The following is a 25306-nucleotide window of genomic DNA, read 5'->3' as shown; positions in this document are numbered from 1 at the left end:
GAAACAAAAAAAGGGACGTGTCGGTGAGATGCTGCACAGGCCTGCAAATCCTTCATCTCTCCTCCATGAGAAGATAAAAGCGAGATGACAAGCTGCCACTTCAGCCTTGCCCACCTCTTACACACGCTTATGGAAGCGTTTCACACTCTTCTTCTCCATCACTTTCTCCCACGGTCTCCCTTCTCATTCTTACTGTTAGAGCCACTTTGCTTAGGGCTCACGAGTCGCAACATTTCAATTATGTCAGGAAAAGGCCCGTGTAAGACAGCTGTCTTAACGTGGCTCTGACCTTTTCCTCCCCGTCCAGGTGCTGCTGCGGTCGTCTCATAGGTCAGCATGTGGGTTTGCCGCCAGGTATCTCATCCAGTCAAAATGACAAGGCAGAGCGTTTGGCCAAGAATGACAGCCTGTCAGAGAAATGGTCAATCAGCAAGCACACACAGCTCAGCCCCACCGATGCCTTCGGCACCATCGAGTTCCAGGGAGGAGGACACTCCAACAAAGCCATGGTGAGTTGCTTCAGTGTTGACAGTTGTATTTTATTGGTGTAGCTGGATGATATGTAACAAAACCTCCAGTATTAAAATCTCATTATATTGTTCGTCTTAAGAAAGTCTTTCATGACTTTAACTGGCTAAATAAGCTATGGAAAGCACGGTTTTCTGCTCAGGGCAACACACTGCATGGGGCTACACAAAAAATAATCGAATAAATCAATAAAACATTTGCCTATTGGTTCAAAATGGCTTATTTGTATGTCCAGTCAATGAAAATGGGTCACCCAATGTTTTAACACTGCAAATGCCGAAAGTAAATATTTCTATTGCTGGATTCAATTCAAAATTACAGAACTACTTTGGTGTTTTGGAGAAACCACAACTACATTGGACTGTCTCTTGTTTACAATCATTCATATACATATACATAGAGGTTTAGCCTTCAACTGGATTATTCTCCACTGAACAGTAATAAATAAGTAAACTGCAGGAAGCCATTCAGCCCGCTTAACCTGATTACGAGTTATGCCAGGTTGAGTGATGGGAACAGACAATAGTCTTTAAAAATGCCAGCGGTTCTGTATTGTTAGTTGAGGTAGTGATGGAATAAACAGAATATAAAAAGAAAAGAATCTATTTCTATTCTGTATAAAAACAGAATATAAATAGACTCTCAGTTGGCAGCACAGGCAAAGAGAAGAAAATGTTAGAAGTGTGGGTATGTGAAATAAATTTTCTTGGAAAGAAGTCACATAAAGGTTTAGATAAATATAGATAAACATTTTTCAGATTGTTTAGCCAATTAATATTTTTTCATATTGGTTAAAATGCAAAACAAAACAAATTATGTAAGAACTCCTTTTGAGTTCTTACATATAAATTTTCATCCATTAAACAGAACGCCTTTTTCGACATGCTTTCCTCAATATCAGCCTTCCCAGTGCCACTGGTTGCACTAAATAGATATCTTATATTTATTTTTATTTACACCTTTGCGGTTCTAACAAAAATGTATGGACATTTCCTGGAGTGTCAGTACTCACACAAAGCACTTTCTCTGCTTACACCATGCTTATCTTGCTATGTTCACAGTATGTGCGAGTGTCTTATGACACTAAGCCTGACTTGCTGCTCCACCTGATGACCAAGGAGTGGCAGCTGGAGCTTCCTAAGCTGCTCATCTCAGTCCATGGAGGCCTACAGAACTTCGAGTTACAGCCTAAGCTCAAGCAGGTCTTTGGCAAAGGGCTCATCAAGGCAGCCATGACGACAGGGGCCTGGATATTTACAGGAGGAGTTAACACAGGTAAAAAAGAAGGAGATAGAAATGTAAATATTGAACATTTTTAAGGTCAAGTGAAATTCCTTTTTGTGTTTATAACACATCTAGAGTTCAACTCGATAAATGAAATAATGAACTCTTCATATTGAATTTCGCTTGCTCTGTGCAGCCAAATTCTCATTTTACAAATGAAGTGGGCACTTCTAGCAGGAGCATGATGAGTGTGTGGAACTGTTTCACATGAATGATTAGCTATTAAAGAGCTCTTTGTCAAGCCGATATGGGCTCTCAGGATGATGAACCGCTGGATCCCTGTCATAGCGCTCGGTGGGTGGTTGGCAGATTCTGCTCACTCAACTTAAATTACACACACTTAAAGTAGCACCAGACATATGAAGTGAGGTCAATGACTTATTAGAGGACACTGAATTTAATTAATGTCAGGCAACCTGAAAGGCCTCATTTTAAGCATTAAAGTCATAAATCCATGCACTATGTCATGAAAAACAAATAATAGGCCATGTGGTTTCAGGGAAACAGATGAAGTAATTGTTTAAAATGATACAGTCAACATTTTAACAATGTCCAGTATACAGCAAGGTTAAGTTGCTGAATTCCTCTGGAGAACAAAAACATGTTTTAGTCCTTTCAATTATGGTGGTATCTAAACTTCTAACCAGAAGTTTTATTTCCGGTCATGTAACTTTAATAAATTAGATTACAACTGAAAATGTTTGTCAATTACGTTACAAAGAAAATCACTTTTTTTCCACTTGAACTTTGAAATTTGAGGTAGTATTGTCATTACATTTGAGAAATGTTTTAATTCACCCTTACCTCACTTAGTGTTCGATATAACCCCAGCTTCTGTTCTTTGCTTTTAAAGCACAAGAATGTGTATTTTTAGCACATAAAGATTTATTTTAGTGGAGTCAAAGAAAAAATAAACAGCAGGGGTTGTAATCTTTAATAGCTCAGATGAAAACAGGCAAACAGAAAATAGAACAATATCGAGTGATGGAGGATGCCCACACTTGAATACAAAAAGGAAAAGAAAGTGAGATTTAGTGACAGAATGGGTACAGAAGCAAGAGAGAGGCTTGAATAATGGATGGATGGCTGGATTGGATGGACAGTGGGTGGAGGTAGAGAAAGAATGAATGTCAGCTGGAGAAATGTGATAAGATGGCCTCCAGGTCTGAAAGCTTCTCCCCTGAGGACGACACCTACATGCTTGAAGAAGTGTGTGTGTGGCCCTGTGTGGGTGTCTATTCACATGTTTCCTTGACTCCTAATAGATGCTGTCGAAATATCACAACAGAGTGCATGACTGTGGCATTGAGCTGTTAATTGATTGTGACAAAACATGTCTTTTTTTTGTCTCTCTCTGGATCTCTCAAACGCAGGGGTGATCCGCCATGTAGGGGACGCACTGAAAGACCACGCCTCCAAATCAAGGGGCAAAATCTGCACCATTGGAATAGCTCCATGGGGCATCGTAGAAAATCAGGAGGACCTTGTTGGCAAAGATGTAAGTCTCAGCCAGACTTAACATTCAGTAGGAAGTTGCATTCTTTAGCATTTGTGTAGCTAGATGTTCAGACTGCCACTCGCCAATCAACATGTCACAAAACACTTTTTAAAAGATAATATTTTTTGTGATTAGCTCCTATTAGACGCTGTGCCTATCAGACCTTTGCCCCAGGGTTTAGCTCATTAACCAAGCTGCAGAGTTAGGCAGTCCGATCTCCGTTAAACACTCCTTCACGGGGAGTCACAGAGCTGGCAGATCCTAATAAGACCGTGGAGCTCATGCTGACTTCTTGAAATTTCTGGGATTCGCGGTTTGTGGTTTGGCTAAGATTTCATCAGAATGTGCCACACTCTGTCCCGCTGAACAAGTCAAGCAGAGCCAATTAATGTCAGTGGCTGAAATAGGATGATCGAATGCTGAGGGACTTATTTTCTCACTTGATTAGTCTTAACTGTGCGCCTAATGATGAGATGAGTTTACCTCATATTGTTAGGCACGCTCCAGTTCACCGTGCTCCAGCTCCAGCAAGAAACTCTTGGTCATTTATAAATATCAGTCCAGTTTTCTGTGCTATTCATTCTTGTCGTAGTTGCATTAAATAAATAGGTGGTGTAAAATAAGTGATCGTATGAACGCATCAGGCTCTGCTTTGGGTTTTTAATCTCACAAGTGTAAAAAGGAGTTGGGTTTTAGGAGATAATATGAAAAGCTAGCAGACGATATGCTTCTGGAGGATTGAAAGGAGTCACTTGAAGTGGTTCAGGTATCTGATCAGGTTGCTTCCTGGTTTCTTCCTTTAGGAGATTTTACAAACACATCCCACAGCCAAAGGACCCTAGGGCAGACCCAGAGCTCTGTAGAGGGTCTCTGGAATGAGTTGTAGAGAGTTCAAAGGAGAGGGATGTTATAGCGCTGCAATCTGATCATGAAAAATAGGCAATGGATGGATCTATCCATCCAGCCAACCACCAGGCTAGCTAGCTTCAGAAATATCTGTCATGAGTTCACAGTAAACATTTGTATTTAGTGTGTAGTTTTTTTTGTTTTTTTTTCTTCTTTTTTTTACCCCTCCAGGGGGTCTTTTTTTGTGGGCTCTAGTGTCCCTTATATGACAGTGGGCTGACAGGAAACGGGAAAGGAGAGGGGGGAAGACATGCGGCAAATGTCGTCGGGTCCAGGAGTCGAACCCGCGACGGCCGCGTCGCGGACTCAAGGCCTCCAAATACGGGTCGCGCTAACCGCTACGCCACCACGGCACGCCCTAGTGTGTAGTTTTTAAAACTGGAATTTTGAATCTAACTAAAGTAATCAATTTTGGCATTAAAAATGCATAGGAACCCTGACGAATGTCTGTAAAGCTTTTAAGTGTAGAGCTCAAACAATGCTACTGAATGTTAAAGTAAAAATATTTTAGAGAAAAAAAAATATTGGAGATTATTTTCACTCATATTTATACAGGTAAATCTCAGTGAGACATGAAATCTGTTTAGACTTATATAGGAAGTCAAAATCTCTGGTTGTAAGGCAATAACTGGTTAACAAAAAGCATAGCAATGTAACACTCTTTGTGTAGATAATAAATGCCAGTTAACCAAAGAGTTAAATGTGCAATAGTGATCTGCAAGAGTTCTTAAAGCTCCCCTGAAAGAGAGACAAACAGGAGGATGAGAAAGAACAGAGTGTCGATGAGGCAGCACAGGAAAAAAAAGCAAACGGGTCCAGTTGGTATTTATCAAGAAACGACAAAAAGAGAGCGTTTGAAGTGTGGATCCTCCCATGCGTCTAAGCCCCAACATGGAGGTTGATGGTCACATGTTCTTCTGGTCTGCTGACACTTGCAATACTAATAACATAAAAAAGAGTGAACCCATTTGCAGTGCATCTTTGATCAAAATTCTTCAAAATAACTCCTTTGGATGTGTTGAAAGTATGTCTTGTTAAACCTCACATGTTGTGCCTCATTATCCATGCCCTGTGGGACATTTTGTCTCGCGAGATTTGTTTGATCATGAATCCACCACTCTCTCTTAGCTTTAAGTTGGTATAACATGGCAAGGATGTTTAGGTGCAATCAAAAAGCAGAGCTTAAAGTTTCAAAACACTTGGAAAATACTTCAAGTAATTGCTTGTGTAGATGACAGAAAGATTCTTACTGACATTAATAGGATAAGTTGAGCAAAATTAAAGTGTTCCATTAAAACAATGCGATTTCTTCAACAGAAAATCTTCTTTCGTTTCCTTTTAAATTTTGGCTGTAGTGTTAACTGGAATCGGTTACTTCATCTTATTTTGTTGACGTTAAAAAAAAGTGCTTCACCATTCACAGTTCCTCTTGCTGTTTTAACAGCAACTTGCCCGATTTTTCCACATAAACAGACCTCTTTGCCAGGTTAACACTTTTCACTTTGTGTGTTTATTCTTCTCTCTCACTCTCTCTGTCTTCCCTCTTTGGCAAGGTGGTGCGTCCGTACCAAACCATGTCCAACCCCATGAGCAAGCTGACGGTCCTCAACAGTCTCCACTCCCACTTCATCCTGGCAGACAATGGCACAACAGGAAAGTACGGAGCTGAAGTCAAACTGCGACGCCAGCTGGAGAAACACATCTCCCTGCAGAAGATCAACACACGTGAGTGGCCTTTAACACGTCTGAAAGGGCTACCACAGACTATGTGTACGCTCAACTACCGGCCATGTTTTCAAAATAACTACATCATAATGAAGCTTTAGTTCTTAGGTTATGATGAATAATACTTGTCATATAACTGGGTTGTCTTTTTTATAGCAACAGTCTAAAATTACCCTCACCCATTTTCTCCAGAACTCATGCTGTCAGTTTATATTTAGACACCAGAAAAGAAAAAAAAACTTTATTAACCTTTGAAACCTTAAGCTCTCCCTGACATCTGGGGGATTGTTTTTTACTTTCTGACAGATCAGATGGACTTAATCTTTAAATAAATATGCTCGATAACTACAGCACATAGAAATATGAAAATGTAAAATCTATAAGTATTAGTTGGAACTTGAATGTGCATATCACTTGGGGCGGAAATAGTTTAAACGGTTTTTGATTTTAGTGAATTGAATTTTATTTTATTTTAGTTTCAATTCAGTTGAAACAAAATAAAGATTCAGTATGTAAAAGACACACAACCTTTTTTACATGAAGAGCAGCTGCATCTCCATTCAGCAGCTCTTGCTGCAAAATTGCCTGATTTTTATATAAGATAAATCTCCAGTTTTAGGTTACATTGGCATACCAAATTAACAGTTGTGCATTTGCTAAATATTAGAATAATGAGCAAGATATTTCTCTTCATATTCAAAAGTTTACATTTTTTGGTATATGGTACTATCACCTCTAAACTGTGAGATTTGGGTCAAGCATATTGGGTGTCCTAAAACCTCCTGACAGAACTGGTGTAACTGATTCAGGTTTATGGGCCATCTTGCTCAGATTCACCCACTTTTTCAGCTTCGCTAACAAATTTTCTAAGGGACTGAGATGCAGAGTTTGTGATGGCCATCCCAAAACATTGACTTTGTTGTCCTTAAGCCACTTTCTAACTGTTTTGGTGGTATCCTTGGGGTCATCGTCCATTTGAAAGACCCGTTTGTGCCCAAGTTTTAGTGTCATAAAACTTGGTATCAACATTTCCACTTAATGTTCTTTTCTGCTGATGCCTTTTATTTTGTGAAGTACACCAGATGCTCCATCAGCGAAAAAGCCTCACAACATGAGGCTGTCAGCCACATTCCTTCTTTCCCCTTCAAAATAAATGATGCTATTATGCTTTAGGTGGCTTATGCTACAGGGCACCATATCTCCAAAACATTAACATTGTCTGAGTGCATTTTCATTCAACTTTATTCTGGCTTTTAAAATCTCTTTTGCAGTAAACGCTTCTTCTGTTTCAATTCTGAACCCGAGAGAAAAAATAAAATGTTCTGATGGTCTGCTGTGACCAACTGGGACTTATGAGGACAGAAATTGAAAAGAGAGAAGGGAAAAAAGAGGAAAAGAAAATGGAAAAGAGAGAAGCATCAATCAAGCAGTACCTTTTTATGGGGGGAAACAAATGATAAGTTCACCATCCGGCGTCTCAGGAGGGGGAAGCAGTACAGCACCAACACTGTTTATAGTGGGGATGGTGTGCTGCTGACCTCAACTTGGGACCCGGTGGGCAGAATACTTCGTAGACCTCCTCAATCCCACCAACATGCCTTCCACTGAGGAAGCTGAGCCTGGGGACTCTGGGTTGGGCTATCCAATCGCTGGGGACGAGGTTGTCTAGGTGGTTAAAAATCTCCTCGGTGGGTGGACGAGATCCGCCCGGAGTTCCTTAAAGCTCTGGATGTTGTAGGGTTGTGTTGGCTGACCCGACTCTCCAGTATTGCATGTACATCGGGGTCAGTTCCCCTGGATTGGCAGACTGGGGTGGTGGTCCCCCTGTTCAAAAAGGGGGACCGGAGGGTGAGCTCTAATTATAGAGGGGTCACACTCTTAAGTCTCCCTGGCAAGGTTTATTCAGGGGTCCTGGAGAGGAGGGTCCGTCGGATAGTCGAACCTCGGATTCAGGAAGAGCAGTGTGGTTTTCGTCCTGGTCGTGGAACACTGGACCAGCTCTACACCCTCAGCTGGGTCCTGGAGGGTGCGTGGGACTTCGCCCAACTGGTCTACATGTGTTTTGTGGACTTGGAGAAGGCGTTCGACCGTGTCCCTCGGGGAGCCCTGTGGAGGGTTCTCCGGGAGTATGGGGTACCGGGCCCTTTGATACAGGCTGTCAGGTCCCTGTATGACCGGAGTCAGAGTCTGGTCCGCATTGACGGCAGTAAGCCAGACTCGTTTCCGGTGAGAGTTGGACTCCGCCAGGGCTGCCCTTTGTCACCGATTCTGTTCATTACTTTTATGGACAGAATTTCTAGACACAGCCAAGGTGTTGAGGGGATCCATTTTGGTGGCCGTAGGATCGCGTCTCTGCTTTTTGCGGATGATGTGGTCCTATTGACTTCATCAAGTTGTGATCTGCAGCTCTCGCTGGAGCGGTTCGCAGCCAAGTGTGAAGCGGCCGGGATGAGAATCAGAGCCATGGTCTTGAGCCGGAAAAGGGTAGAGTCCCTTCTCCGGGTCGGGGGGGGGGGGGGGGTTGTACTGCCCCAAGTGGAGGAGTTCAAGTATCTCGGGATCTTGCTCACGAATGAGGGAAGAAGGGAGCGGGAGATCGACAGGCGGATTGGCGCAGCATTTGCCGTGAAACGGGTGCTGTACCGGTCTGTCGTGGTGAAGAGAGAGCTGAGTCAAAAAGCGAAGCTCTCGATTTACTGGTCGATCTACGTTCCCATCCTCATCTATGGTCATGAGCTTTGGGTCATGACCGAAATAACAAGATCGCGGATACAAGCGACCGAAATGGGTTTTCTCCGTAGGGTGTCTGGGCTCTCCCTTAGAGATAGGATGAGAAACTTGGTCATCCGGGGAAGACCCAGGACACGCTGGAGGGACTATGTTTCTCGGCTGGCATAGGAAAGCCTTGGGATACCCCCGGAAGAGCTGGAACAAGTGGCTGGGGAGAGGGAAGTCTGGGCCTTCCTTCTTAAGTTGCTACCCCCGCGACCCGACCCCGGACAAAGCGGAAGAAAATGGATAGATGGATGGACAAATGATAAGCAGAGATAATGGCAGTAGTGGCTCCATAAGTGAAGAGCTTCTCAAAAATGTATTTTTCTGAACACTTTGGACTGTTCTTCACCAAAAGAACAACAGAAAAACTAGGCTGTTTGTATTCTTCTGTCTTTCTCCCCTTTTCTCACATGACACAAACAAGAATCCACAGTGAAGCAGCACCTAAGCAGGATTCTTGGCGTGAACCAAATTATAACTAAATAAACATCTTTACAGTCATGTTTTATTTGTTATAATAGCTTTTCTCTGAACACTGGCAGCTCATGCCAATTCCCTTTGGGTGTGGTGAAGAAACGAAAGCACTTCACTTGACGTCACTTCTTATTTAAGAGCTGCAGAAAGCTCCCAGAATGTCAGGAAGCAAGTTCAAGTGAAATGCCATTATCAAAATTGTCAGAACCATTTTTTGTTCACTGCCAGAATATTTGCTGATGTTTGGTGATACTGACATTGTAAGGCTATGCTGAATCAAACTGCACTTAAGCTCTGAGGACTCAGGAAAACGGTCTGGAGTTGAGAAATTCTGCAGATGTACTTTGTTTTTGCTTTTTTTCCTCTGCCAATCATGTGGCCTGTGGACTTCCCTTTGTCATCCTATGCCTGGAGTCATGTCAATGGGGCTGGGAAGGCAAAGGGATGCCCAGATGTCATGGAAGCATCAGAGTTTTGCCTCCTGTTTTATCTTCAGCCTTGCGTTAAATTCAGTATAAATAATTGTGGAATTCTACAAAGATGAAGGACAATAAATCTGCTGTTTCTTTGTATGTGCACATCACAGATGAATCACTCTCAACCTTCAAGAGTACCCTTCAACTAAGCAGTGTGAAAATATAGTGCATGATCAATTTTGGTGATTTTCTTCTCATCAGATGAAGAGGAAGTGTTAGCAGTTGAAATAGGTCTAGCACTATATTTTAAATACTCTTATATTCAGTTTTTTTTCATTATTTCATAATCACTTGTGTGCCAGAGCACAACCTCATCACTGTTTTCTTTTGTTGAAGAACCTATCAAATTACCAACTTTGCTAAAAGTATTCATGCCTCTTAAACACCTACATATTTTGTCTCAAACTTGAGATGTTTTGGGGATTTTATGTGATAGAGCAACACAAAGTATGGTATAAATGTAAAGTTGAAAAAGAAGAAAATATGCTTTTCAAAACTCTAAAACAATATATATTTAAAAATATATGTTCACACGAGTCAATATTTTGTGTAAGCATATTTTGGTGTGTGATGGGGGTGCAATGGAGGTGCAATTCCAGCTGCAAGTCTCTTTGTGTCTCTTCTAGCAGATTTGCATATCCATAGAATGGAAATGTTGCCCATTCCTCACAACATAGTTCAAGCTCAGTCAGATTGGATGGAGAGTATCCAGGAATATCGTTTCTCTTTTCTTTCCACACATACTCAGTGCCATAGTACCTCTGGTTGAATGTTTATTATTGTTGTCTCCTGGGAGTTGAACTTTTTATCCAGTCTTAAATCTCTTACAAAACATCTTTTTTAATTGCTTCACTCGTCTCTCCATCAATTCTGATTGTTACTTTTTTTTTTGTCATAGGTGGTGAATATATTATAAAACAGACATTCAACACAAAAGTAAAAATCTGATTTATACTTCGTGGCAGTTCGTTACCAGAAAAAAACGCTCATCTCTTAACACCAAATTAATTATTGTTCATAAAACATAAGCTCTTTTGAAATACTGCTTACCTGCTTGGACGCAAGAAATGTACAGTTGGTAAATTTTGCAAAAGTGAAAATAAGATAAGATGTGGCACTTGGTTACCAGAAAACACACTCATCTCCTAGCAACAGATTAACAACAAATAATGTTATTGTTCAAAAAACATACGATTTCTTCTGCTCTTTTGAAATACTACTTATCTTACACTACTTACTACTTAACAAGAATTGTGCAGTTGGTGAATTTTTCAGAAAAGTGAAAATGTTTTTTTTTTTTTTTTTTTTTTTTGTCATAGCTGATGAATATATTATAAAACAGACATTCAACACAAAAGTAAAAATTTGATTTATACTTTGTGGCAGTTCGTTACCAGAAAAAAACTCTCTTCTCTTAAAACCAAATTAATAACAAGTAATATTGTTTATAAAACATTATGTCTTTTGAAATACTGCTCATCTGCTTGGACACAAGTAATTTACAGTTGGTAAATTTCGCAAAAGTGGAAATCTGATGTTTACTTCAGGGCACTTGGCTACCAGAAAAACGTGCTCGTCTCTTAGCAACGGATTAACAACAAAAATTGTTATTGTTCAAAAAACATAAGATTTCTTCTGCTCTTTTGAAATACTACTTGTCTTACACTACTTACTACTTAATAAGAATTGTGCAGTTAGTGAATTTTTCAGAAAAGTAAAAACGTATTTTTTATTTTTTTTATTGGTGGTAAATATAAAATGGACATTCAATACAAAAGTAAAAATCTGATTTATACCTCGTGGCAGTTCGTTACCAGAAAAAAAAGCTAATCTCTTAACACCAAATTAATTATTGTTTATAAGACATAAGGTCTTTTGAAATATTGCTTACCTGCTTAGACACAAGAAATTTACAGTTGGTAAATTTTGCAGAAGTAAAAATCGGATGTTTACTTCGTGGCATTTGGTTACCAGAAAACACGCTCACCTCTTAGCAACAGATTAACAACAAATATTGTTATTGTAGAATTGTGCAGTAGGAAAATTATTATTATTTTCTTTTTTGTCATTGGGGGTAAATATATTAAAGCCTACATACTTGTCTGTAGTAAGTTTTCCACCAAGCTGGCGTGTCTGTAGTTGTGACTGGAAGCTCTGCCCTCCTCTGTAGGAATTGAGCGTTCCGCCATTTCTGTAGTTCTCTACATCTCTGCTCTCCTCAGTGTTCTGTCGCTATGGTAACTAATCCTCTCTGAAAACTGTCATGGGTGAGTGAGACACAGTGGGGGAGACAAAATTTTATCTAACTGACCACGAAACTGTCAGAGTTCGTTTTGATTTTAACTTGGCTCGTTTTTTTGCTAATTACATCGCCATGGTTACTCGAAATGCCAACAGAAGTAATAGCCCGCATCCATGTTTTGATATACTGTATATTTTGTGGGGGTGCACGCAGCGGTACAATGCCTTGCTTTGCAAATGCAATGCTCTCCTATGCTTTGCTATGGCAGAGCCCAATGAGAATAAATTACAGGTAGATTCGGCAGTGATTAGGTGACTTATGAAGGCAGTTTCATACAGTAGATTTTATTTCAGGTACTATAGTAAAGGGAGATGAATAAATTCACAAACACTTTTTAGGTTTTATTAGTAAAATGTGTAAATAAAAATCAGGTATAATCTTAATTCTTTTTCAAAATTAAGATTATACCTAATCTTATCAAAATTATGTGGAATGTTGTTTTGGCCAAATAAAATCCCACTAAAATACACTGAGGTTTTTGTTTGAATTCAATCAGGACAAATATTAAGGGTTTGCAATGCAATGTGTATAAGATATTAAGACATGAAAATGCAATTTTGAATTACTTTACATGTAAAAAAAAAACCAAAATAAAAACGCATACCAATTCAGTATTTCTTCAAGCTTTGGGGGCTAAATTTTGGAAAAATTTAGTTTCTGGTTTAAAACATTGGTTTAAAAGTCTATGTGTCATACTGCAAATTACTGTGCATGTTATTTTCCCCTGACTGCTGTGTCTTGTGCAGACAAGGGTCATTTCTTGATTTGATTACCTGTGCATGGCTAGCTGTTGACTGCATGAATTTTCCTCACGCCAATTCCTCCCGCCGGATCCAAGTTTTGGCCTGAGGTGCTGTCACAAAACGAGGCACAAAGAAAAGTGAAGAGGGGAAAAGGTGCCTCAGTTAGTCGAGCATGGATTTTTGCAGACCACTTGAACTACAAGCTCTTTCTTTCTGATCATAACCGGCACACAGACATGAGATAAAATGAGTGAGGTGTTTAAATCTTTTCCTGCAGTGTTTTGTTTCTTGCCAATCCTGCTTCTAATCCTGCTACAGCTGTGTGTGATTTTCCATGAAATAGCCATTAAGATAAATGGGGTTCTCAGCACAACGACCTTTAAATACAGTATAAGAATCAGCCATCTGGAACAAACATGAGTGTTTTTGTCTGTTGATTAGCAGAAATAAAAAGAAAACTGCAAATGTTTTAGAGTTACTTCAGGTCATGATCATTTTATTTACTTTGACACTTTGTCTTTATGGGATATTTTAAAAGATAATGAACGTTGCTCAATTCCCAGTAAAGTTTTAAAAGCATAGATGGCACATGTCCAATGTCACTGGAGCCCAACGTTGAAGTTCCTGAACATTTCAGCACTACATTTGGAAACTGAGTTTGTTTTGTCTCTGCACACTTTCCATACTACCAGAAAGTGAATGAAAATACCAAAGGGACAGCTCAGACGGAGTGTAAATAAATAAACGTCTTACGACAGAAAATTTTGAAAGATTGGTGAATGGAACCAGTAAATGAGTTATGTAGCTTGATAAAACTTGTATAGACAAGCGAGCCTACATGCAGCTTAGTTGCTTTTATAAGTGTTGTGTAAAGAGCAGACACTACTTTGGACATTTATCAAGTCATAAAAATATTTGTTCAAAATGCACATAGTCCAAGTTCAGGTGCCAGAATGATCAGTGTTTTTGGTTTGGAATAAATTATACTGTCTGTCTGTGACAGACTGGCGATCTGTCCAGGGTGTACACCGCCTCTTGTCCGAAACGTTCGCTGGAGATGGGCACCAGCAGCCCTCCTGACCCCACTGGGGACAAGGGTGTACAGAAAATGGATGGAAATGGATGGATAAATTATACTTCTACGTTTTCAAATATTTATCAGTAGGTATTCTAGAAGTGGAAAAGCAACAGACCAATCAGTCACGTGATGCATTCTGCTGACTCTGTAATTGTGTCATTAATTTAAAGGGGAGTGGTCCAAATAATAGCAGTGTGAACTTTTATCATTGAGATCATTCATTCTGAGAAACATGCAGTGTTAAACTGTCGACCTGAAGTTAGCGACCAAGGCTCTCCTCGTCCCTTGGTTAGGGAAAAGTCAATCATTTGAATTTCTCTCTTAGACCGCAACCCCCTTCCTCCATTATTATTATTATTATTATTATTATTATTATTATAGTCACAGTTCTGCTTACCAAGTCACAGTTCATGCTGCTTATAGTGCATCGGAGTCAAACAGTTTTAAAGAACTGTTTTTAGAGTAAACAGCTGATTAGAAAGGACAAATTATGAAGAATTGCAAAACATGTTGGCTGCTCGGCGAATTTGATTTCAGATGTCTTAGAAAGGAGACCAAAAATATAAAGAAGAGGGGGGAAAAAAAAAGAAAAACTAATGTCAATCATGGAAGAATGGTTATAATGTATATACAATAATCAGCTTCCCTGTCAGGACTGTAACAAGTATGTGAAGCCAAGCTATTGTCATAAAGTTGGTAAGTAAGTTAGTGAAAGTTTATGTGACTTGTTCTCAAAGATGGATGTCACAAACTATTGAACAAAAAGGGTAACTTGACAAAATCCACAACAATGTACATTACAGAAAACAAAGCATAATACAATCTTGATTTCATTTTATAAAAGCTCAAGTGTAACTCAAAACCTCTTGGAAGCTGTTTAATGGTATCCACAGAGTCCAAACTCTTTTGGGCAATAGGTGAAGATGTAGAGATGGAATGAGATAAAGAGGTTTCTGTTAGCCAAATAAGACTTTGGGAGGCCTTAAGAGACATTGAGCAACATTTTGTAAACTAACCGATAAAAGCAAGTTTGTTCTGTTTGGGTTTGTGGGCCTCAGGCAGCTTGTCAGACAACCCCCAAAAACTAAAACAAGCTCAGTGGTCCAGCGCTAGAAAAGCTGGAAGTAAATGAAGCAAGCAGACTTTTTGAATACTCTGTTTTTCTTTCTGCAGATTGATCACAAATTGAAACATTTTTCTTGGATCTTTTGATTTGTAATGGAATGCTTCACCTGAAAATGCACATTTTTAAAAGCATTTGAATGCTTTATCCACTGTTTTTAAACACAAAAGTATTTAGAATAGAACTGTATCATATCTTTTGTCAGATTATACAAAATTATGAGGTACTTCACATACGAAACATAGGAAAGCATAAAATGCCTTCTATCTTTGGGACAGTTCTCTCAACACCAACAGCACAGATTTAATGATAAGTTATGGCCACTGCTCTTTAATCAAATGCATGTTTCACAGAAGCAAGGGGAAAAAAAGAGTTAGATGTCTTAGAAGATTTATAAAGTAAAGGCTGAGAATTTAATGTGCAAACTAAAAGCAGAAGACAGTCGGTGAAATAATTCATTACCTTGGGATGTTGCTACTAAAAATATAAAAAGTAAAAATGAGAAGGAGCAGAGATGCAATAAAACAAACTTCATGCATGAATGTTTTCTTATTATCACTGTTAAGTGAACAAAAATTATTTAATTTTTCTTTCATTTTTTGTTATTGTTTTTACATGATTACACAAGCTAAAACTTACTGATTTGTAGCCATTATAATAAAGCCTTTGAGAAACAACAATTCACTGCGAGGAAATCATCTCCGTGCAATTTTACCAAAATTATGCTTAATAGTGAAACCGTGGCATATTAATGTCTGATTGTGTGCATACTTGCGGGCATTTGCATGTGTGAACAGCAGTGTAACCTTCACTGGTCCTCCTTCCTGTGGCTGGACTTTCATTAATCACAGGGTAGGTAAAAAGAAGCAGATAAAGTAATTGAATCTAGAAGCCATAAGGCCCTGTGTTGTAGATTAGCCATGATATGTTGACCTTCGCTGCAGGACAGCTTTTATACAAGGTAAGCTTTTCTACATGAGAAGTCAAAAAGGTTGTAACACTCTTGCATTCAAGCACAATAAATGTCTGGATAAAATGTGGTTTTCTCAGACGTTTGCACTAATATCTGCTCTTTGTTGTGAAGTACGTCCCTTCGATGTTCAGAGTAGGTCAGAATTTTGAAATGGAAAAGGAAGGAAATGTGGTTTGTGAAATATTACAAACTAAAAAGTTCAGCTTGTATTTATATTCAGGCCAAATGAATTAATATTTTGTAGAACCACATTTGGCTGCAAAAAGTTTTGGAAGATGCTTCTTCCAGCTTCAAACATGTAATGAAATGGAAATTGTGTCTATTCTTTTTTGCACAATACCTCAAGTTCAGAAAGGTTGGATGATGAGTGTCTGAAAAACTCATTTTGAAAAATCTTCCCACTCAATTGAAAAAAGGTCAGAATTTTGACTGGGACATTCTAACAAGTGAATCTGTTTTTTCTCAGACAAAAAAATAATCGCAACATTAAAAATATTAGTTAAATAATTAGTTAAGATTGACTCACATTTTCCTGACACTTTCCTTTCCTTACCATGTCCCCATTTGTCTTCGGAAGTTACAACATTTCAGCCACAACAGATACAAGAGCTGCTTAATGGAGCACATGGCTAATAGTTGTCATGCTGACAGATTTTCCTAACTGAGTAATGGTTCTCTGCAACTCTTCTAGAGAAACAATGAACCTTTCTAGCTATGTCTTTGATTGATAGTTTCTTTGCCTGGCTCTAGTGTGTGGTTTGACAGTCATGTCTTGGTAAGTTTTGGCTTGTGCCGTTGATTGAACAGTGCTCTATGAGATGTTAAAAGTGTGAAATATTGATATCTAATCTAGCACTGCTTTGAACCTCTCTGCACCTGCATCCCTGGCCTCCCTGATGTGTTCCTGGGTCTTCATGTTGCTGTTTGTTCACTAATATTCTCTAAAAACCTCTTAGGTCCGCACAGAAAATCTGTACTGTTTACAGATGTAATGTGGAAGGTGGCTGGAATGGATTTTTATTAGAGTTTTAGAGTAAAGATCAAAATTATAATGAATGAAATAAATTAAACACATTTTTTCATCCAGTTATGCACTACTGTGTACCTTTTTACAAGGTTATTATTCAAATGTTTAAATGTTAACTAAAATTTAGCTCAGGTTTTTATTTTTAATAAATATTAGTTTATCACAGTAACAGTGCCGCACCCCTCAAGTGTGTTATTTATCTGACTGCTTGGTGCAGATCAGCATATAAAACATTTGAAAACTATTGTGTGCAACAACTGAGGTAGGAGGGGTGGGGGGCAAGATATGTTCGTGCAGGGGAAAAAAAACCCGTCAAAATGATTAACCTGAACAGCCTGAGTGTTCAACCCTGTGGCAGAGAGATAACGGAGTCAGGAGTTGGTCGGATGTAAGACTTGCTCCAGGTATGGTTCCAGGTTGAGGATGTGCATCGGTGACAACATTTCATGAAGCGTGGAAAGAATTTCAGTTCATGGCCAGTGGTGTGGAAAGTGGTTCCAAAAAATTAACCTTTTTTTCTTTGATTGAAGATACTTAGCATATACTGAACGGCTTTTATATTGTAAAGACCAGTTTTATTTGCACCTCTATTATTTACACCAATGTTTTGTAGCAAGACAGCAGACTAAAAAAAAAGGTAAAATTATGAAATTGATGCTTATAAAAGTACTAGTGCCTTTAGACCTTAATTTTGATTTTTAATATTACAACCACATGTTTATTAGGATCATATGTGATGAAGGTTGTGCATATTTGTGAACTGGAAGTAAATTTACTCATAGTGTTTTCATATAATTTACAAAGCAAATCTGACAACTGTGCAAGAGAGTTTTATTTAATCTTTGATCTGATACACCTAATTAAAATCTCAATTCAATATATTTTATTGAATTTTGCATGTAGTTTTTATCTAAAGAATCCATTGTTTGAGGGTTTATTTAGCTGTTTTGTGAAGAACTCAGATATATGATGTATTATCTCATAGAGGAATGTTAGGTTTATTGTGTGAAAGTAGAAATAGTACATCTGCAACAGGACAAGTTATCTGTCTAAACTGACAGGGTGGGTAAGAATAGCATTACCTGTAAAGGGACCAAGGTAACTCTGGAAAAGCTGCACAGATCCACAGGTCAGGAAGGAGAATGTATAAACATAAAAACTTTTTGTAGTACACTTTAATCTTGCCTTCTTTGAGTAATAAGAAAATCACTGTTGAGAAATAGCCATTAAAAGTCTTCTTTGGTCCTGTAGGCAACTCGGCAAACATTTAATTTAATTTTATCCAGTCAACTTGTGAGAGAATATCACTACACATGTCCATGCGACATCATCACAGTGAGCAGAATTTGCAAGAAGGTACTTCCAAAAGCAGCTGACCCAAACACAACTAAAATGGATCAAACCTGACAGCGTGTACGTCTCGAGAACACTAATGCATCTACACCTTCTCTGTTTTTTCCTTTTTGCGGGCAAATATTCATTCATGAAGGTCAGGGAGCATTTGCGCTTTGGCTGGTGCATTTGCACTTACATTAAGTTCTTTTCATATGTGAAAGCTATCTGATTGATCCAAAATGCGTGAAAAATGAGGGCAAACATCTTGATTCACTTGAAGCTTTTTACTACTTTTGGAGCCCTTTACCTACTGTGAACTGTGTGTGAGTGTGGGTTTTTCGACCACACTTTAAATACACACGTATGGCTTAGAAGTTCAATTAAAATGGATCGTAGCTGGAAATCCAAGCATACTTGAAGATATGCTTTGGCTTTATGGTTTACAGTCACTGTTAGGTGCTTTTATCTTTTTGTCCAGAACATTGCACAACATAAACCAAGTTAAAAGATTAAATAGGTTATTCATTGCTTACATTAGATGGAGAGAACTTATCAGAAATTAATATGTACTATGGACATTGTGTTGTCCAGAATTATGAAAACAGAACACCAAGAATAAACTCAAACATCAAAAATCAAGTTAATAAAACATGCTATTGCAATGACTACACAAGCTTGTTATATATATTAGCAGATTTAAAACATGTTGTACTCTGGTGTGAACATAAAATAACTGTGTGTGTGTGTGTAGAGGGGCGGGAGGGTATTGCCTTTTCTCTGGTCTTGTTTTCTATAGAGCAAGCATGCTGGGATGAAGGATGTAAAACTGACTGTGTCAGACACCGTCAAGAGGGAGCATGTTTACTTTACCATCATACCACCATCTTGTTTCATTTCTTTCTGCTCTCAAAGATTCTCCGGCCATCTGGGGATGAAACTATAAAGTGCTTTTAAAAATATATGAGCACCCTAAGTGGAGCGGCTGTGGGAAGAGTAGTCATCTTGCAATCAGAAAGTTTATGGATCGGTTCCAGAAGTTTTTGGTTTTTGGTGACTGCAGAGGTTTAGGTACCACCTCTGTACCTACGCGTCTCTGAATTGTGATGTTCATTCCAGAGACAGTTTTTCTTTTTTTTTTTTTTTGACAAATCCTGACATAAACAGGGGTAGCCTGGCTCAGTCCAAAATAAAATTACACATTTTGAACTATCTCATGTGGAAGAAGGTAATGTTAGGAAAGCTTTTCTTCCTATGTTATTTGTAACAGAGGGCATTATGCAGTAGGATGACTGGATGTTTATGGCAACACTTTGCCATGCTGCTGAGAAATTACAAACGCAACCAAAACACTTCATATATTTCTATTTCCAATGCCATTAAACAAGCAAAAACACAAAAGCTACAACAAGGTCTACAAACTGTATCCATGATTATTTTTACACAATTTATTTGACACAAAACAAGATACTGTTAGACAAAATGTGCACTTGGAAAAAGATAGATTTTTTTTTTAGGTTACTTCATCAGACATTCAAATGGTGAAAACCTCTTGACTCACACCAATATCTCTGTTTTGTTAGATTTCTTTGGTAAAATTCCTCATCACCATCATAGCGTACAGTCTGTTGGGCTGTTAATATATCTGGGAAATAATATTTCTGAATGCTAAATTTATTGTTGGCAGTCATGGACTGCTGTGTTTAGGCAATCTGTATTCATTGCCACCATGGGAGATGCTAATCATCCACAGAAGCACTTGGCCATAAATTCTGAACACTTTACAAAGAAGCCTTATATATCTGGGGATTGCTTTTGAGAGTGAGACATAAAGAAAGATGAGACCTTCTGTTATCAGATGCAAAACAATAACACCTTGAACAATAATGAGTCAACACAACAACAAAAAGCCGTTGGTAGCTTCATACCATAACTAGATTAGTTGTTTTACAATTACGCACCTTAGCCATTCTAGAGGAAATAGGGAGATGTTGGGTGAGATGATGAGACATGGCTGTTTGAAATGTTTTATCTCTTTATCCTCTAGGCCATTCATTTGCTGCTTATCTTCTGTTTGAAAACACATTGGTATTTAGTTTCAGTTGGCCTGAGGGAGACCTCAGGCCAACAAAACACATAAAATACCCCTAAACTAATTTTTTTTAATCTTGTCAAGCCTAAAAAAACATATCTCAACCCTCTTAATAATCACATAAACAAGAAATATTTTGAAATAAACAAATTGACAGCTCTTCCTACAAACCAATCTGACCAAATATTCAGTTCACAGGAACTTTACAATAGATGTCCATCCCTTTACAACAAACAATTGTTGCCATGGGGCCAAATGGTCCAGCAGTGCATTCCTTTGTGTCTGCTGCTGATTGATGATTGGCTTGAATATCTTTGTGTCACAACCAATTACTAAGTAGGAGGATCCTAGTGCAGAACATCGTATATGTCACTTCACACAAAACATCCTTATCTGGGACGTAACACTTCATCGTTGCATATTTATTAGTCTGTAAATGTGGGAGAGTTACTGTAAAAACAAATAATTAATTCAATGTCAAAGGGTTTTGTTGGTTGTGAGATAGTGAATGTCAATACTGCATAAACAAATAGAGCTTTTAGTAGTAATTCTGTGTTAAAAGGTTTCTTTATCTTCAGCAAGGAAAATTTCAATCTTGGGAGGGGCTGATGTGGAAAAATTACAATAAGGTCACACCTGCTAGTTTTATTGCTATATGTTGATTCTAAGTTCTGTATAGTCCCACCAAGATAAAGCTATTTGGATTACATGTACAACATTGGATGTTGTTTTTCCTAGCTGCATGGTATCCAGTTGTTTCCCATGCTTTGGATCCCTTATCCCTTTTATATAAAACTCATGTGTTGTCTCTGCCTGGCAGAGCTTTTCATCCAGACTTGCTCCATTATTGATTGTCCTGTGAGCTCTCTGAGTTGTGCACAATTCATGAATAAACCTGATTGAGTGATTTTACCTGAACAGTGTTTGGAAATAGTTTTTTTTCCCCACGACAGGGCCAAGGTAGAATATCCAACCAAATCTTTTCTACAAAACAAATCTGACAACTGGTATCAGTTTCTCACTGTTGTGAGTGAAATCCAACCAGATAAGTAAAGCTTTATGGGCAGAGACGATCAGTATATGATCCTTTTTTACCGCAGTAATATCTAATGGCAACCTGTGTCTCCCCATGTAAGGCAAGAATTTAACTTGAAGAAAATTTAGTTTCACAATCTATGACCTTTTCAGAAATCAGTCATTTACAAGCCAACCAGAAAAAAACTCTTGTGCTGAACTCTTTGTGCTTTCCAGATCTGAACTCTTGTGCTTTCCAGATCTGAGAACTTACTATAATTGGTTTGTTTTTCTTTCAATCAATCAAACTTGCTTTTGACTCCAATGCCTCAAGAGTGTCTTTGAAAATATTGCTAAGCACAAACAGTTTTGACTTAGAGCAAGATTTAATTCGTAACCAGTTTGTTTTTTACTCTGAATTATTTCCTGAGGATGTTAAGTTATAAAGCAAATGAGATTTGGAAAACAGTTTCATGCTTTTTTTTTAGAGCAGAACAATGCTTGAGAGATGAGCAGCTGGCATTCGGTGAATCAGGTTCAGTCAAGTTTGAGAAGTGTGGCAATATGGCTCACAAAAACACAATCATTCGCTATTCTGTGTTTTTCTGATATTATTTAATGGAAATGTCTAATGTGCTACATAGATAATTAAATTATGAAGCTTGAGGTTATTAATTAAAAGGTGGCTTCAACTGACAGTATTTCAGAAGCTTTAAATTTAGTGTTTTTCAGTATTTGTATGACTGCAAATTTGCTCATGTCTGCGTGTGTGGGGGTGCTTGTGCGTGTGTGGGTGGGTGTGCGTGTGTGTGTGTGTGTTCGGGTGCACACAGGCAGAGTCTCCTTTTCCCAATTAGCCATGACACAGCTGTGCTTTCTCCTCCTCATCTGCTCCTCAGTGGGTTTCAGTTGAACAAAAATCCACTTTAGTTACTACAACATTGCCTCCAAAGCTCCAAAGTCATCAATATCAATATCAATGTTTGATCTCGCACAGCTGCAACCTCACATGCAAACACGTATGCAGGAAAGAACAGGAAAAGCAGACATCCAAAGGAAATGGAAAATCGATTTTTTGGAAAACGCAAGTCACCACTTTGCCTCTCTTTCACATTCTGCCCTGTTGATGTACGGCTGTGTGATGTGGCATGGCACAGTGACGCGGTACCTCTTTGAAGTAGGCAAGACCCCTAAAATATTCTCCTTATGTAACTGTCCCTGTTGCAAGGCCACACAAAGCTGTGTGAGGCTCTGCACATTCGTGGGTGCAATCCCGAAAAGGAGCGCTTGCATGCCCTAGTGTGTGCATACAGTAGGCATGAATTTGTGCGCTGGTGCTGCCTCTCTTCTGTGAATTATGCAGACGAGGACGAGAGTGCATAAAGGAAAGATGAGGCAGTTACATGGCTTTTGAATTAGAAGAGACAAACCAGCAACATAAAACACAAGCACATGTGAAGCAGAAAGGGGTAGAGTGGAGTCAAATGTGGATGGATGTGGAGGGGAAAATTTTATAAGAAAATGGAAGGAGCAAGATGTTGGGGATATGGCCTGAAGAAGTGAACCCACTGAGTCCCTTGAAGGGAGTGACAGAAATACACCTAATTGTTTGCATGCCTTTTGGGACTTTCACTGGGGTAATGACAATTCAACTACAGACAGGAGGTTAAAGTTAGGAACAGCTTTCAGCAAAACCCTTTATATCTAAATTTTAAATGTTTTTAATGCACTAAGTTTTAATTTAACTCATGAATTGATTATTTTCTGTGCCCTTGAAACATTATTTTCAGCTATGTAAAGCTTTGACGTGTACTTACGGATTCAAGCCTGTTTTAATTTATCTTAAAAAAGTATTATTTGAGATGTTCCAATGAAACATTTCTAGCCTTCTGAGCGGATATTATATCGTACATTCAGAGGTGGTTAAACAGAGATCAGGAAAGTTATGATTCACTTTATACAGTATATGCATATTTGGGGAGGTATTTGCTCCAAAACACGTGATGAGTTTTAATGTTGTAGTTAAAACTCATCAGAGGAAAGTGAAGGAGAATAAATAATGAGTGATCTCACACAGCATAGTAAGATCCTACTGCTGCCAGGACCTGTCAGCTTTCAGCACACCTTTATGACACTGCACCACCTCATTAAGTAAGTAAGGATGTAAACCAAGTTACAGCTCGTGTTATGGTTATGTGCTGGAAATGACAAAAAAAACAACAGGGTTTATAGAATGCTTTTAGCTGGGAGACATTCAGGTAACAACTCTGCTGCTTGAGGGAAGTCGTGTTATTTCAGTGGATGGCCCTTCACTGTCTCAGGATGGAATGTGTTCAGACTGCTAAACTAATGCAGAAGAAAAAATGGTTCCAAAGGGGATCTGAGTTCTCTCAGTTCACAGCTGCATTTAGTGCTTTCCAACATGATCCAACTGGACACTTGGACATTACACTCGGACTGTTCACACTTGGACAATAGTTCCAAGTGTGACCAGTGTCTGTGAGTATTTTCTATTAAAAATATTGCTAATACAACAAAAATGTGTATTATTGTTATTACATATATGACTCTTTATGGAAGAATACGACAAAGTGTTTCTGAAAAACTTTCTACTATAATGAGAAAGTGTTTTGATAGAATAAATGATTGTTTTTTTAATCGTGTTGCTCATAAATTATTAGGTTTTTCTAAAACTTGGTTCAGTCTGGCAGAAGTAGTGACATCTTTCTATTTTTATCTTCGTATTCCCCCATATGCGTTTCTGTCTGTTCTTCCTTTCCTAAAATTACTCCTCACCTCTCGCCTCTCCTGTGCAGGGATCGGCCAGGGCGTACCAGTGGTGGCTCTTATCGTGGAGGGAGGCCCTAATGTGATCTCCATTGTGCTGGAGTACCTCAGGGACACTCCGCCAGTCCCTGTGGTGGTGTGTGATGGCAGCGGGAGAGCCTCAGACATCTTGGCCTTTGGACACAAATACTCAGAGGAGGGAGGGTATGCACTCACATTTGCACATATTACAGTAATATAAGAACAAATAGTTAGAAATTCACCTACCACAGCTACAACAGCTTCCTATATTTAGTTTGTTTAACATCTCACCTTGGACCCGAGAGTCCCAGTCAACCTTGGTTTTATTTAGCAACAATTAAATTTAATATTCTTGTTTTCCTCAAGCTATCGATTTGACTTTGTTCTTTCACATTTTTCCTCTTCTCCTACTCCTTCCTCTCTTTACAGCATAATTAATGAGTCTCTTAGAGACCAGCTGCTGGTGACCATCCAGAAGACCTTCACATACAGCCGCACACAGGCCCAACATCTGTTCATCATCCTCATGGAGTGCATGAAGAAAAAGGAACTGGTTAGTCATTTTCCTTTCCACTTGGGCTCTTTATATGTGGCTACATGCAAAACCCAACTCATTACAGACACAATTACAGCACCTCAGCATATACATATTCATGCCTGCAGATGCAGTTAAACCAGTTAAACGGGCTGTGCTTAAATGGAATAATAAAACACAAAGTCTGACACACATCAGGCCATCACGCACATCATTAACCTGCAAACGGCATCGTCCCTGATCACCTAGACACCGTAGTGTTTGCTGGATAAATGTAGCATCGCGTGACAAAGTAAGCCGCACAAATTAAGCTTTCTTATCGTAAAACTTGGATTATAACAGATATTACTTTGTCCTTTAAGTATGTTAAGCAGATGCAAATGCATTCAGATGACATTTGAGACAAGCTGCCCTGTACCTTGTATCCCTTTGGCACTGTTTACCTCAAAACACAGGTCATGTTATACACTGTGTGTGGTCATGTCGCTCATCTACTTACGATATATATTATACCAGGTGCAGGCAACTCAGATCCAAACAGGGTTGGTGTCTGGCATGTTTTAGATTGTACTATGGTCAGCTTTTGTTTTAATTCAATGAGAAAAAGAAAAAC

At 38.8% G+C, this 25306-nt stretch overlaps 1 protein-coding gene across 18 annotated transcripts in view; it reads left to right on the top strand.

The window, feature by feature from the left end:
• trpm3 (transient receptor potential cation channel, subfamily M, member 3) overlaps positions 1-25306 on the top strand; it is a 151266-nt gene that overhangs the window by 78022 nt on the left and 47938 nt on the right. For all 18 annotated transcript variants that reach the window (XR_004341297.1, XR_004341298.1, XM_032579398.1 and 15 more), the window contains exons 3-8: positions 308-509; positions 1590-1803; positions 3186-3310; positions 5770-5941; positions 24167-24341; positions 24588-24711. Coding sequence is in view for 16 of the 18 variants with exons in the window: in XM_032579398.1 (XP_032435289.1) it covers positions 308-509; positions 1590-1803; positions 3186-3310; positions 5770-5941; positions 24167-24341; positions 24588-24711 (1012 nt within the window). In the remaining 2 variants the exon portion in view is untranslated. The remainder of the gene's footprint in view (positions 1-307; positions 510-1589; positions 1804-3185; positions 3311-5769; positions 5942-24166; positions 24342-24587; positions 24712-25306) is intronic.

Source organism: Xiphophorus hellerii, chromosome 12 (genome assembly GCF_003331165.1).
Source record: "Xiphophorus hellerii strain 12219 chromosome 12, Xiphophorus_hellerii-4.1, whole genome shotgun sequence".
NCBI classification, from domain to species: domain Eukaryota; kingdom Metazoa; phylum Chordata; class Actinopteri; order Cyprinodontiformes; family Poeciliidae; genus Xiphophorus; species Xiphophorus hellerii.
The sequence above is the reverse complement of the archived record's forward strand: the minus strand, read 5'-3'. Positions and strand labels throughout refer to the sequence as shown.